Source organism: Perca fluviatilis, chromosome 12 (genome assembly GCF_010015445.1).
Source record: "Perca fluviatilis chromosome 12, GENO_Pfluv_1.0, whole genome shotgun sequence".
NCBI classification, from domain to species: Eukaryota; Metazoa; Chordata; class Actinopteri; order Perciformes; family Percidae; genus Perca; species Perca fluviatilis.
In genome coordinates this window covers 10176383-10191103 of record NC_053123.1, presented here as the reverse complement: position 1 = coordinate 10191103, position 14721 = coordinate 10176383, and the positions used below count along the sequence as shown (strand labels likewise).

The following is a 14721-nucleotide window of genomic DNA, read 5'->3' as shown; positions in this document are numbered from 1 at the left end:
GAAGAGGAAGGAGTAGTTTCTTCACAAGAAGAAACGGCAATGTATACACATAATTGGCTAACACGAAGCACTGATTTCATTGAATCATTCCTTCCAGTGAAAGACCTGTGCCCTCCATGTCAAAAGCACTGAAGAAGACCAGCGATCATATGTGGGGGAGTAAGCTACTTGTACTGAACATCTGCCTGACCAGCATCAGACTAGAAGCATTCCCTCTATACAATCTCGTCCCAACTTCATTTATATAGCACCTTTTTTATAAAAACTGAGTTTACAAAGTGATTTTAGTAGGCAAAGCAGAGCACAAGCAGGATACCCAGAAGCCAATATAAAAATCTTGCCATCAAACCGCTGCCAAGTTTGTGAGCGAGAGTTGATGAATGTATTGTGCAACACAAAACTCCCAGTGACCCTTTTACATTAGAATTCACTTCAAATATGATCAATAGGCATACGACTAAGTGTTAGGGGTGCACGATTCAGAGAATGTCACAATTCAATATTGTTTTTCAGGCTCAAAATTCAATTCAGAATTGATTTTCGATTCAAAAACGATTCTCTATTTTGTAAAATAAAAACTATTCAGTGTCAATTTTTTTACTTTTCCCATGTGATTGCATACATACAGTACAGGCCAAAAGTTTGGACACACCTTCTCATTCAATGTGTTTCCTTTTTATTTCCATGACTATTTACATTGTAGATTCTCACTGAAGGCATCAAAACTATGAATGCACACCTATGGAATTATGTACTTAACAAAAAAGTGTGAAATAACTGAAAACATGTCTTATATTTTAGATTCTTCAAAGTAGCCACCCTTTGCTTTTTTATTAATAAGGGACAAAATGCCACTAATTAATCCTGACAAAGCACACCTGTGAAGTGAAAACCATTTCAGGTGACTACCTCATGAAGCTCATTGAGAGAACACCAAGGGTTTGCAGAGTTATCAAAAAAAGCAAAGGGCGGCTACTTTGAAGAATCTAAAATATAAGACATGTTTTCAGTTATTTCACACTTTTTTTGTTAAGTACATAATTCCATATGTGTTCATTCATAGTTTTGATGCCTTCAGTGAGAATCTACAATGTAAATAGTCATGAAAATAAAGAAACTCATTGAATGAGAAGGTGTGTCCAAACTTTTGGCCTGTACTGTACAATAAAAAAATTCTATAAATCGATTTTGAATCGGTAGAGCTTGAATCGCGATTTGAATGTGATTTTATAATTTTTTTTTTTTTGCACACCCCTATTAAGTGTTGTTTTACAGCTCAATGGTGTTTTAAGCCCCCAACGTCGACTTCAAGGCAGCGCTGCGACCGGCTACTTCAAGGCACCTAACCCTAACCATCCTAGTGCCTACCGGGCAGCGCTGCCTGGAAGGCGACGTTGGGGGGGCTTAAACCACCAAACACCTGTTTTACATGCAGGATGTTGGATTAAGATAAAGGACCCATGGTAATTTACCGTGCTCTCCGTGGGTAGGGTGGACTTTGGAGCCATTTACAGCATCATGGCATCATACCTGTGTTTATCTTTCCAGTGTCGTCAGTTAGAACACTGATCAAGCAATAAGTAAAAGTCGGAAATTCCCTATATGATATATAGAATTTATTCGGGCAGCGCACCCAAATACATTTGGCCCTTACCTTGTATTGGTCTAACCTTTTTTTTTTTTTTATTCTTTAAACTGCAAGAATACTACAGTCACCTACAGTGTTTGTGGATAAATGAGTTCCCCAAGTTGAGAAGTGTGAATGCAGTGTTTTGCAGCAGACTCAAGTGTCAGTTTGTTGTAAAATCTCCAACTGTAGGGAAAAACGACTGCAATGTAGGCCCTTAATAAGAAACCTGGATGTTAGTTATAGGAAAGTCTTGTTTGGGGTACTTGTCTTTTTAAAAGCTACGAACCATGGACAGCCACATCTCTGTTAACTAGTGCTTTATTGTATTCTTCCTGTTATTTTATCTATTACAGCGGCAGTTATTCAGTAACAAGCTTATGCCTCGTGTACACTGTTTTGGTGTTTATATAAGAGCTTTCTTTCCAAGGAGGCCTACATAAGTTGCAGCCCAGAACCTGTACGTAGGCAGATATAAGTGGGCACTTGTTGAAATGGCATTTTGACTCAGGTGGGCAGACCGAGTTCTCTCCAGCGTGTGTGTTGGCGTAATGGTGAGCTTGGTGAACCTAGAGAGACGTGTGTGTGTGTGTGTGTGTGTGTGTTCCTTTGTCCACCCACTTGTTCAATTGAAGAATAAAATCCAAATGTATTACATTGGATAATGCAACCATTTATAATTATAAATAATTGCTACATGCGTGCATACAGGCAGCATGTCTATAAGTTACACACAACACTTGTATACACACTTGCGCACACACAGCCCTGGTCTCTTTCTCCCCATAAAGCGTACAGATCCCTAGCAGAGCAGGGTGTTAATTTAAAAATGTACTCATGTTTGCCATTTGAAGTCAATGGCCAACCTAATACTGTTTCTTCTTCCAGTACAGTACAGGCCAAAAGTTTGGACACACCTTCTCATTCAATGTGTTTCCTTTCTATTTTCATGACTATTTACATTGTAGAATCTCACTGAAGGCATCAAAACTATGAATGAACACATATGGAATTATGTACTTAACAAAAAAGTGTGAAATAACTGAAACCATGTCTTATATTTTAGATTCTTCAAAGTAGCCATCCTTTGCTTTTTTATTAATAAGGGAAAAAATGCCACTAATTAACCCTGACAAAGCACACCTGAAGTGAAAACCATTTCAGGTGACTACCTCATGAAGCTCATTGAGAGAACACCAAGGGTTTGCAGAGTTATCAAAAAAGCAAAGGGTGGCTACTTTGAGGAATCTAAAATATAAGACATGTTTTCAGTTATTTCACACTTTTTTTGTTAAGTACATAATTCCATATGTGTTCATTCATAGTTTTGATGCCTTCAGTGAGAATCTACAATGTAAATAGTCATGAAAATAAAGAAACGCATTGAATGAGAAGGTGTGTCCAAACTTTTGGCCTGTACTGTATGTTGGCAGTAGCTTTCCCTTGGCACTTAGGAGAGCTGTCCCATACCACATACAGTAACCTCACTGTCCCTGGTTCATGTTTGGCATGGGACTTTTGTTACATGCCATCCCCCGTCTCTCCCCATGGAGTCTGTCACTACACCATCAAGCTGGGAAATGTAAAATGCCAGAAACGGTGCATGTATTATAATCCTGTATAATATAGGCTTCTAGTTCCCATAGGAGGGACCTGATGCTAGTTAAAAATATATATATATATTTTTGCATTTTATTTATTTATGGTAATTTTATTTCTACCTTCGTGGTTTTACCATTTTGTATATGAATTTGGTATAGTGTGTGTGAACCAGGCTCGGTTTGGTAGCACATAGTATCTGAGATTACTAAGCCTATAGGGGCAATCCTCAGCCAAAGGTTATGAATTCCTCTTGTTTTCAAAGATAACGGACCTACCTGCTGATAGGTTAACCCAATACTGATTAAACATGGCATGCACATTTTAATTTATTGCTTCTGTGAGCATGAGATTTTTCTTCATAGATCTCTTTTATCCGTGAGTGTCCCAAAAACCATTGTAAACTCTCATAACCAGAACAATGGTTATTGAGCTTTTTATCTGTGTACATGTCTTGCATAACAACACGTGATGGGCATACCAAAATGGAGGCAAATGGATAAAGACTCCTATCAGCTGTGTAGAATATTCCACCAATGAACCTTATCTCTATGAAAATAGTAAGATATTTTTAGTTCTTTTTTTTTATTTCATCATCAAGAGGCACACATATTTCAAATAATTCAGTGAAGGTGCTATGTACAAAAAAAGTTGTATTGTTGTAAGAACGCATATTTTGGATCTGAATCCTCTTCTCTTTTTTATTTCTTTTTTTTTGTGCATATCTGGCCATGCACAGCAGTACTGTACTAAAGTGATGTAGACAATGTAGAAACAACCATTTTTTGATGGAGGACTGCAGCTCCTGCTGTTGTACAGCTGAAGTGCTGCTTTCACTGTGCAGTTGGTGCAGTCATGGTGGGGCAGCATGTGATTGGTCACATGAAATCAAACAAGCTGTCGAAGTGATTTGTGCGGATTGAGGATTCAGTTGGCTTTGGAAATTTGGCCAACACCTCCCAAAGGGCCTGACCATGGGCCCTAAACAGAGAAACTGTAAATGCTAATGGAAATGTAATCTACCAGACATCGTAGCGGGGTTAAGCTTGTGTCAGATAATGTCCGCTGCCGTACTAGTTTTTTGCATGGGAATTTGGGCTTATACCATTATTATATTATAAAACGTTGATAAACCGGGGCATAATTATCAATGTCTTATTTAAAAACTGAATCCAGCGCATGTATTCTGTACCCATATACAGCAGACATGGATATGAACTGTTTGACTGCAGTCAAAATACATTGTAAAGGGTTATACTAGGTTGCCTTTTAATGCAAAGTGAACATAAAGTGTGATTGATCGCTGCATGCTCTTTTTCACTAAAGGCTGCTGCTTTATTATGATAAAGGTGTATTCCTTTTTGGTTGGAGCTGGTCTTTATTTCAGCCAAGGCAGCCCACCTCTGCTATTAAATGCAGCAAGAATCCCCGTCTGATGTCAGGGTTTTGATTCGCTTTTGCAGGAACCCAGTTTCAAAAAGTTAAAGCGGTCGTTGAGCGCAACAAGCGGATTGGCATGCGAGTCAGTCCCGATATATGGTGAGCGCAAAGGAAACGCTGGAGCTGGAAGACCCGGTATTGGAATGAAAACGCATCAAAGATCACCTGATGTGTCAATCACCAGGACGAGGAAAAAGCAAACGGAGCCCAACTCCTTATCCCCGCAGCTTTGAAAGCAGTTTCACTTTAAATATCCTAGCATAGGAGATGCTTTTCAGTTTTAAAGTTTATTGGGACCTGTTGCCTTTTTGTACAGTGTAATACAGGAGGGTTTGAAATGTTCCTCATGTTTTTATAATGAAAATGGTTAACTGAAGTTGCCAGAGGGCAAAATGCTACCCAGCAAGAGGATTCCGTCTGTCTTTGATACTTACACAGCCTGCTCAAAATAAATCAAAAGAAACTTATCCTTATGCATTTTTTTATGCCGTTGTACTGAACTCTCACCAAACGGTGACTCTCAAACCAGGGTATGAACTGAACCGTGACTTCTGTGTACCATTGCACCCCGACTTTCAACTGCAATATTTCATTGTAAACTGTTTATTTTGGCGCTGGTAAAAAGAACCCCATGACGCTTTATTCATTTCCACCATAACCTCTCAGTCTGTGGCCTCCTCATTTCCTGGTGTGGAGCAGGAGAAGTTGTCACCCAACACTGTGGTGCCGATGTGGGACCAACATTACACTGCGGGTCAGGCCCACAATGACTCTGCCTGTTGTCTGAATGGGCTCAGCGGGTCACACGGTCACCCTGAGGCCTTTCTCTTCTTTTGAAGACATGCCAAGTGATCTTGTGCTAAATTGGGTATAACCGTTTATTTCTATGCAGCCTTTGCGCGCATGCGAGTGTGCGCAGGGGGAGTTGCAATGCCTGTAGGGCTCAAAGATTAAACATTACCTATTTTAATTTTGAAAAACTAACAATAAAGTGTAGTAGATAAGACATCATCAACTTTTTAGATAGGTCAGAGGTCATTCAGATAGATGAGATTTTGAGATGCCAGCTGCAGTATGGTTAAAAATGGTCATCCTAGTCTGGTTCAGTTAGTTTAACAGAAGGTCAGTTGGTCCATATATGTCAGCATGCTTCAGTGTCGAGGTGTGTTTTATGTTGCAAGGCCGCAGTGGAAGGCTGAGACATGGAGAGCAGGATGAAGAGAGGAAGTCCTCAAACCTGACAGAGCTGGTGCTTTCTGGGCTATAAAAAGACCTCTTGCTCCTCTGTTTCCATCATCCTGTCTGTGGCTTTGCACATGTGGCTATGTGTTTATTCTTTCCTTAAGTGTGTTTTTTTTTTTTTTTTTTTTTTTCTTCTTCTTTTTTTCTGTATCTTCTAGCCAAAAGCGCAAGGCCTTCATTTATCGTTCTATGAAATCTCATGACCCAGTCAATCCGGTCAACTCTTTTAGCCCTTTTTAACACCCGATAATTTGGAGTCATTTGAATACTCAGTTTTTTTTTTTTTAATATGCCGCATGCTGATTCCTGCAAACAGGCTGAAAGTGGCTCAGAGGAGTCTTTGTTTGAGCATTACTTTGAGGATGTTTTGCTAACTTACTCAGCATGCTTTTTTTCCCCCTTCTCTTCCATGGATCAGACAGACAATTTGAATCTGTGTTTTCCCCCTGCTGTGGAACACTAAATTGCTGTGCAGTGAAGTCATTTAAAGCCCTGTACCCCCTCGAAGTTTGACGTATGGGTGGGGGAGTATCAATGAGTAATTTAGCGGAGGTCTCAGGCAACCCCGAGCGAGCGTTGAATAAATTAGAGATCTGTGGCAGCAGTACTTCACTCTGAGCTTTTAATTTGGAGAGTTGGAGGTATTCGTTATTGCACCTTGTTAGTTGTGGGTGCTCTTTTGAATATAGGGCTGTCATTATGATTTTGTGTCAGAGGTTTGCTAGATTATTACATTGGCTGGAGTATTCCATTGCACTGGAATTGTACCTCCATAACGAATCCATGTGACAAAAAAAATAAGATTGATTGATTGATTCTTGCCCTGCGTGCTGATCTTTTCCTTACCACCTTTTGTGCAGCAACACATTGCCATTACACAGATGGGCCACATCTGTCCGAACCAAGATCTTTTGTCAGTATGTGTGTATCTGCGCCCTGCTCACCCACTCCAGCAGCTTCCCTAACGATCTTTTGAGTGCATGCCACTGCACTGACTCTGGGTCTTCTCGCACCAGCCAAGCCCTCATCCACCTGGTCATAGAGCATCAGGAAAGTGTTGCTTCCTTGGCTGCTCTGTCAGAGCCAGGCGGATTTCCTGTGGCCTTTTTAGAGGAGCCAGATCACACTGAGATCACAGCCCCCCTCCCCCCCCCCCACCTCCATGTATACAAAGGCATAATAGAAAAATAGCTGGATTTAGCATCAAAGTACTGAACCTTTTTTCCATTTTAGGGCTGGAAAATTAACATAATGTAAATGTGCTGCATGTCATTATGAATACATGGATAACAGCCTCTGAATGAGATTATTATGGTTTGCAAAAGTCCTGTCATCTCCCAGTAGCTGGGTGTGCTGCGCTCCTGCCCATATTACAGCTTAATTCGCTTCTTTAAATCATGACTTTAAAGTGTGCTGAATCTGCCCTCAGAGTACTCCACCCTTTTTAAAGATTTACATCATACACTGCAGGCCCAATAGCTTCTCCTGTTCCCCAGTTACCAGAGGTCTGTAGCAAAAAGAACTGACTAGACTATTTTCTACTGCTTACCTCATGCCAGTGTGGCTTTGTGTTCACCGCTGCCACGTGCAAGTCCAAATTACAGCCTGCAGGCAGATGTGAAGGGGAGGTGCCAAGCGGCGCTTATGGTCCAGGGCCTTATCCCAGCCTAACCCCCACACACCCGGCTCCACACACTGATCAGGGAGGCCTCTGGGATTTCAGTACCTCACTCACTGCTTCCTCTGCCTTTGATGGTGACCTCGGTGCTTCATCATCATTTTGACTTTCCGCGTTTTGTGAAGTGGTACAGCCAATCGCTGCTCATACTGCTCTCATGCTCCTAATGATAGCACAATGTTGTAGCCACAGGGGTGATCATTAATTCTAATGCCTGCCTGCTCTTTCTTGCTTTTGTATGTGGGAATAAAAATACAGATTAGTTTCTTGTAAGAGGCCGTTGTGACTTGCATTTTTATTTTTTTTATTTTTATTTAAGATTTAAACCTTTCTATAATCTGGACTTGCAGAATTTGAGGTGTAGCCCCTCACTTCTGCCAACTTCGATTCATATTGTGATCGTGCGATGGCCATTCATATTCATATGACTAGCTGCGTGTGTCTGGCAAAAGGACCTCCCACTCCTATTTTACACCCCTAAGCTTTTCCTGGTGCACTCCCCTCCCGCTGGCCTCCGCTGGGGGCTAGATAATTGTGTGATGGTTTGCTCATTGTCAGGATCAAGTCAGGCAACAGGAGTGTTTTCACAAAGCAGACATCTGCTGCGCTGTGCTGCCGTTTTTCAACAGTGATGTAACGTCCAGTCCAAGTCTCATCCATGCAAACGTGGTGTACAGGAGAGGGTAGGGGCTGGGCTGTGGTCAGAGATTGTGGGGGTGGGGATTTCTGAGTGAGAGGCTTTTTTTTTTTCTCCAACTGTTTGACATTCTCTGCTTCTCACCAGAACAAGTTGTTTGTACCTTTTTTGAGGCACCATAAGCATGTTTAATGCAGTTGTTCCTATGTTAGCATTCGTTAGATGTCTTCGTCCCTGCTTTTTGCTTTGGTATTGCTTAGTTTCTTGGCTAATGTTGATGAGTGGAGTAGTGTGAGGACATGATTTGCATACAATATATATTTGAAAAATGTAATGCCCTCTACAGTCAGCAGGGATATGTTTTGCTTCACCTGGGTGCTCATCTGTGTACACCACGGATGTATTAAAGGGTATCTTCGTTTTTTTTTTTTTAACCTGGACCCTATATTCCTATGTTTTTGTGTGTGTGACTGATTTGAACAACAATATTTCAGCTTTTCATAGTTTTTTATTTTGTTTCTGTCTATTTTAAGTGGAGTTTATTTTACAATAATTACTGTTTACATGGAGTCTTGAGTTCTCGGGGATGGTTTTATGTTTTAGAAAAATGATCTTACCCTTTAACAGAAAGGTCTATCTCCTATAGGGATCTTTTCCATAGTGTTGTCAGACACTTGGAACAATAATCTGAGCCGGTCAGTGGCAAAACAAGCACTTTTGTGGGCGTAAATTGAAGGTTTTCGTCGCTGCAGACTGCAGCAATCTGGCTTAATACTGGACCAATTTCAAAGATTGTTGTTCCCATCAGTCACACAGACACACAACATGGGGAAATCTGGTCCAGGTGGAAAAAAGCAAACAAAGTTAACCTGAGTGCTGAATACCCAACCCGAGCCCGACAGAGCAGTAACCGAACCCAACCCGAGCCCGACAGGCATTAAGATATTTATGTCCGAGCCCGACAGTTAAAATCTAGTTTTTTTTTCTCATACTAATGACACATACGTATCGGTTTGTGTGGAAAGCCCACTTTTATTAAGCAACTGTAGGAAGGCATTCGGAAATGTCAACCGATGAGCACATCAGCGCACACGGGGCAACCTATGCACGTGTTTCGTTGTCACAGCTACATAAACAAATTTCCGCACACAAGAAGACGGATGTTAGGGTAATATTTTAAATTTATTTTAATCACAAAAACGAACCTTTGCATCAAGTGAAACGGGCCCATTGGCTACCTACATAATAAGCAGTCTTAAATTTAAAATGTTCAATGCCTTATCGCGCTGATGTGACCGAGCCTGACACCGAACCCGAACATAATTTCTAAATATCTGTCCGGTATCCATCCTCTACTGCATACGGCACAACCAATCAGCTCTGTCAGTGGCCAACTGCGCTACTGCAACTAAGAAAATTCACTGGTTCCCAAAAAGCATTTCCCTCATGGACCTCCGTTATAAAATAAAACTGACAGGACCCTTCCAGCTGCAAACAACCTCAATCAGCACTCTTCGTCCTATGTCGTTTTAAACCACAAAGGTTTTCTGCTTGCAAAACTGTGTGTGACATGATTCCAATGTAAAGCCTGTAACAAAATAGTGCACCATAGCACCTTTTTTAGTGTTTTAAAAAAAACGCACCTTCTTGAGTAATTTGGCAAGCCTATGAACTCCCTACACCAGCTTGACTCAAAGGAACCCCTTCTGTATTTGCGGACCCCTTTTCCCAAGGGTTTGTTGGTGCAGGGCCCACACTGGGGTCTGACAAGGGAGAGGACCAGTTGCCGGGTTGCATGGGCTCTGGTCCAAAACCAAGTGTGATGGTGCAGAACCCTAAGCTCCATTAGCCAGCCTGAGCTTTAACTTTGTATTGTGGCCTGGAATGCATTCATCTGGCTGTCCATCTCTGCCCCCCCCCCCTCTCTGTCATGGCTTCTTACTAGCAATCAGCTACTTTTCAAATTGGAGGTCAGCAATAGTTCAGCAGCGTGTGATTATATGCTAAGTTCTGCTCCTCACCACACTGACTCCACTAATACATTCGTTGCTGTACACAAAATTAGATTTGTTTTAGACATTAGCTTCTTTTTCCACAGCTTGATCATGTATTTATGGATTTTGAACTCGCTAATAAACCAATTGCACAGTGATGCTGCATAACCGTTCAGCATACAGACTCAAATCCAGTCTGAACATCTTGGAAATCACTTTGAACCCTGTCGATCTACATTTTTTTTTTGCCTGCTGTCTGGTGACACGCTACATTTTGCTACGCAGTGCGCTTGAATGTGACAACCGCTCTGCCTCGACAACCATGCGCAAGAGTACAATATCCCATTACAGACTCAGGTACGACCCGTTGTTGGTGCTGTATGAAAACCCCTGTTAGCATCTGTGAATGTCAGACATTCCTGCGTTCATGTCCAGCACTCTTAGTGCATACAAATACTTGATTAATGAGATTACTCAGACCTGGGAGTGCCCCCACCCTTCAGACAAGGCATTAGACCAAATTAGACACTGGGGAGAGACTATTTTTAAGCATTCCTATAAAATTACGTTATGCTATATTTACCCTGTAAAATATAAGACTTGGATATTGATCTTAGCTTGATATTTAAAAATCTGAGAGGTCATGCCATTGATGGTTTTGAAGCCAGCAGCGTTCACCCATAGACATTGGGTTTCATTGTGATGTCTGGTCTTGATGCAGCAATTTGCCTATCTCCAAGACCATTTTCTCTAATGGGATACAATAAAGTAACCTTGATCTTAGCACAACACTGCTGTAGAGATGGTAGGGATTTATCATCTTGCTCAAGGGTACTTCAGCAGGGCAGATGCTCGCATTGTCAGCCTGAAACAAAATTGACTCCTCAGTTACCTTACCGGTTTCCCTCCTGTGATGGTCCACCAGTACAGACAGACCTTAAAGAGACCATCCATAAAACCTAGCATAGCTGATACATTCTTCCAACTCCACTTTACCTGTTCTCAAACTAACTCCCCTAACTTCTCAAGGCACAATCACCGCCATTACAAGACGTGGCTTTGGAAAGAATTCCTGAGTAATGAATGTCAAAGTACGGGGGGAGGGGGTGATAAAGAAAGCAAAGTTGCAGTCTTGTGTCCTGCAGGAGGAGAAAGTTGGAACCCACTCCTCGCAGCACTGTACACGACTGTTTGCTTGCCAAAATGGATGCTGTAAAAAGCTATTGCCGCAGCCTCTCCCTTTAGTGTTCCTTCTTTGTGGGTGTATCACATTGACATTACAAACCACTGTGCCACACAAGTTAAAAACGTTGTCATTGTGATATCACCAGCCACTCCCTTCTCTCAAACCATTATACTGTAAGGGATTGTCTGCATAAAGAGAACAAATAATGTATTGTTCTGGAATTCAGTGGGGGGGTGCGGTGAAACTGCAATAATCAGTCCCATTTTCCCAGTGTATCACTGTCCTGGAATGTATAACAATAGCATTCACTTTATAATAGGCGCTCCACTTTTCTCATTCACTAATCCACCAAGGGTTGTTTTACATTCTTGGTGACTAATTGCATTATTCAAACACTATATATCTATATATAGACTAGAATATATATATATATAGATAGTGTTTGAAAATATATATATATATATATATATATATATATATATATATATATATATATATATTTATTCACACACAATGAGGCATATTTTGTTTTGATTGAACTGTATTTTTGAGGAACTGTAGGTCTACAAAATTAATTTTACAAGAACTTCTTCATAGGGAAACCAAAACCCAAAGTAGGCTATATATAGTATGAAACCATTCATAATGAAACCAATTGCATATTTGCCTCAGCGGCAAAGTTGGCAGCCTTGCTGTGTGCATTTGATTTTTCTTGGCTTTTGGAAAAATAACTCCAAGGCTGGGTTACACTAGAACGGCCAGGACGGTCATTTTGAACCGTTTATTTATGTGTAATAACTTTGCTTAATAAAAAAATACAATCCTGCTGGTACCTGACTTTTCCTAAAAGAGTCTGTATTTTCATTTAAAATAGTTTTTATATAGCCTACTGTACATTACACAAAAGGCAAAGAAAATACAATCACTTTGACCTATTTTGGCCACACTGTCATATTGACCGCTCAGATTTTCGCGGTTTTGTTTTTAATCTTTTGCGTGGTTGAAGATGCATCTTGGTTGCTTAGTAATAATCATAGTCTCTGTCAGAGAAACGTAACTAGCGGTGTCTGCACTATTCTCTGTCGACGCGCTCTTTACAATCACTGCTGATAGACGGCTTTTTGTATATATATTTCTGATACCGTGGCGGGAGAAATCTAACCGTGGCGGACCGCCACTTGCCAATCAACCTAGAGGAATCACTGCAATTAGTTTACATAAGTGGGGAAAAAAGGCATGTAACTGTTCTTGTTTTGCATTTGGGTGCAGTATCTTTCACAGCATTAGTGTAGTAGTTAGGAAAAAGAGCAGGAAATGGTCAATATTCCAATTATCAAAGCCAAATCCCAAATGTGAACCAGCCGGAGTAGCTAAATTAAGCTGCAAGTCACTCCAGTTCTGTGGCTGTTCTACAGATGCGACCTAATTTCCAATAAAGCCACGTGCTATCGATTAGGATGGACGCCATGCGGCCTGGTACAGTAGTGAGTCATTCCTCTGAACTTCTTTTACCCCACTATCTCCACACCGGCCTACTTGGGATCCTTGGGATATAAGGATGTTATGCAAGCTGAGGGCATGTAACTGCAATGTGGAAGCTTATGACTTTGTGCCTTATTGTCTTCCAGCTATGCTTTGGCAGATGAGGCCTACCGTTCACTGAGGGACCAGGACAAGGACCAGTGCATCCTCATCACAGGGGAGAGCGGTGCTGGGAAAACCGGTATGTAGCCAAATGCTATTTCCCTTTTTTTAATCCTAACATCCGTTCATTCCAGGAGAAATGTAACTGTCGATATCAGGCAATCTACACTCCGGTCCAGCATCACCCTGCTTTAATATTCTGTTACACACATTCATACCTGGGATCTGCTCAACACAAATGCATACCTTAAGGCTACTGATATCAGTAATGCATATGACCCCAGTATGAAAAGTTATCCATTTATTATAAGTTAAGGGGGTGGGGGAAACACTTTTAAAATTATACAAGAACAGAGTATCCTAGCTAGGAGGGTTAAAAATGCACCACGAGACCCTGTTGTCTGCTCAGCTCTTCTTGTTTGTAGTGCTGAACACAAGTTGGTTCAAAGTGTAGTCAAAACCTATTTGTAAAGGCGGCTGTAAGATAAGGGTTGTTATGTATAAAGCCACAGTGCAGATTGAGATCAGATGTACCTTTTGATGCCACATTTTTGAGAACATCATGTTTGTACATGAAACGTGACTGTAACTCTGTGATGATCTGTATGTAGAGTGGGTGTGAAATGATAGATGGAGACAAATCAAAGTAGACCAGCAGCCGTTGGATCCCTGGTTTACAGGCAGCATCCACTCTTCCCCGTTAAGGAACTATAAAGCTCATGTCGGACTGTGCGTTGGACGAGAATTATTAAATGGAACCTGCCGATGCTGATGGCGGCTGTGTTTATGTCACTGGTCCTTTTTTATATTTCGGTTTATTTGTTTTTACAGTCGTTAGGCCATGTTCGTGAGCAGTTTCACATACTTTACAGAAATCCAAGAGGAATGGAATTTCCTGGTCTCTGTTGGCCGTGCTGTGTCGCAGCAGGTAAAAGCCATGTTGAGTTAGCAGAGCAAAAACTGGAGGAAGCAGTCACAATCTAATCATAAAATACCTCCCTGTACAGTAAAGACACAGATATGCATTCATACTTTTTAGTATGTTAAATGTTGACCCTTGCACTTTGGTTGCGTGACTGATTCCAGTATATGGCTTGGGGCATTTCAGCTTTGAGAACTGTTTAATGATTGTTCCTTTTTTTTTCATGAGTTCTCTCCAAAAGCATTTAAAGCACCGTACCAGTGCCTAGACTTGAGGTTGGTTGGAATCCCACGCTCAGCTTCAAACTCACACACTGGATTTGCACGTGTGCGACAGACTTTTAAGTGTGGGAGTGATTCGTAATCACAGTGTCCATTTGGTTCCAATTAAGACTGGCTTTAATCAAGGGGTGAGCAATATAAATAAAAATAAAAAGTTATATCAACGCTATCTACCACAGCGTTATCTCTATGTTGGAATATTAAGTCCTGAATATCATACAGCGAAAAAGTACATACTTGTGCTTGTTCCATTTATCCCATCACTAAATTAGACACAAAGGCACCGAAGGCAAGACGAATGAACAAATGTGGATTTATAAAAAAAAAACCATTGCATCATGCAGAGTTATGGCTCTGTATGTATGCATGGCTGTCCCCTTTTTTACTATACGTTGAATCTATTACCCAGCCCTATCTATGTCTCTTCAGTGTAGTACCACACTGATGCCATATCCGTTGGCTGTATTGATA

At 41.1% G+C, this 14721-nt stretch overlaps 1 protein-coding gene across 6 annotated transcripts in view; it reads left to right on the top strand.

Annotated features, from left to right (window-relative positions):
• The window catches only part of myo1b (myosin IB), a 64880-nt gene that overhangs the window by 17059 nt on the left and 33100 nt on the right, over positions 1 to 14721 (top strand). For all 6 annotated transcript variants that reach the window (XM_039817186.1, XM_039817191.1, XM_039817190.1 and 3 more), the window contains one exon: positions 13032 to 13126. In XM_039817186.1, the coding sequence (XP_039673120.1) occupies positions 13032 to 13126 (95 nt within the window). The remainder of the gene's footprint in view (positions 1 to 13031; positions 13127 to 14721) is intronic.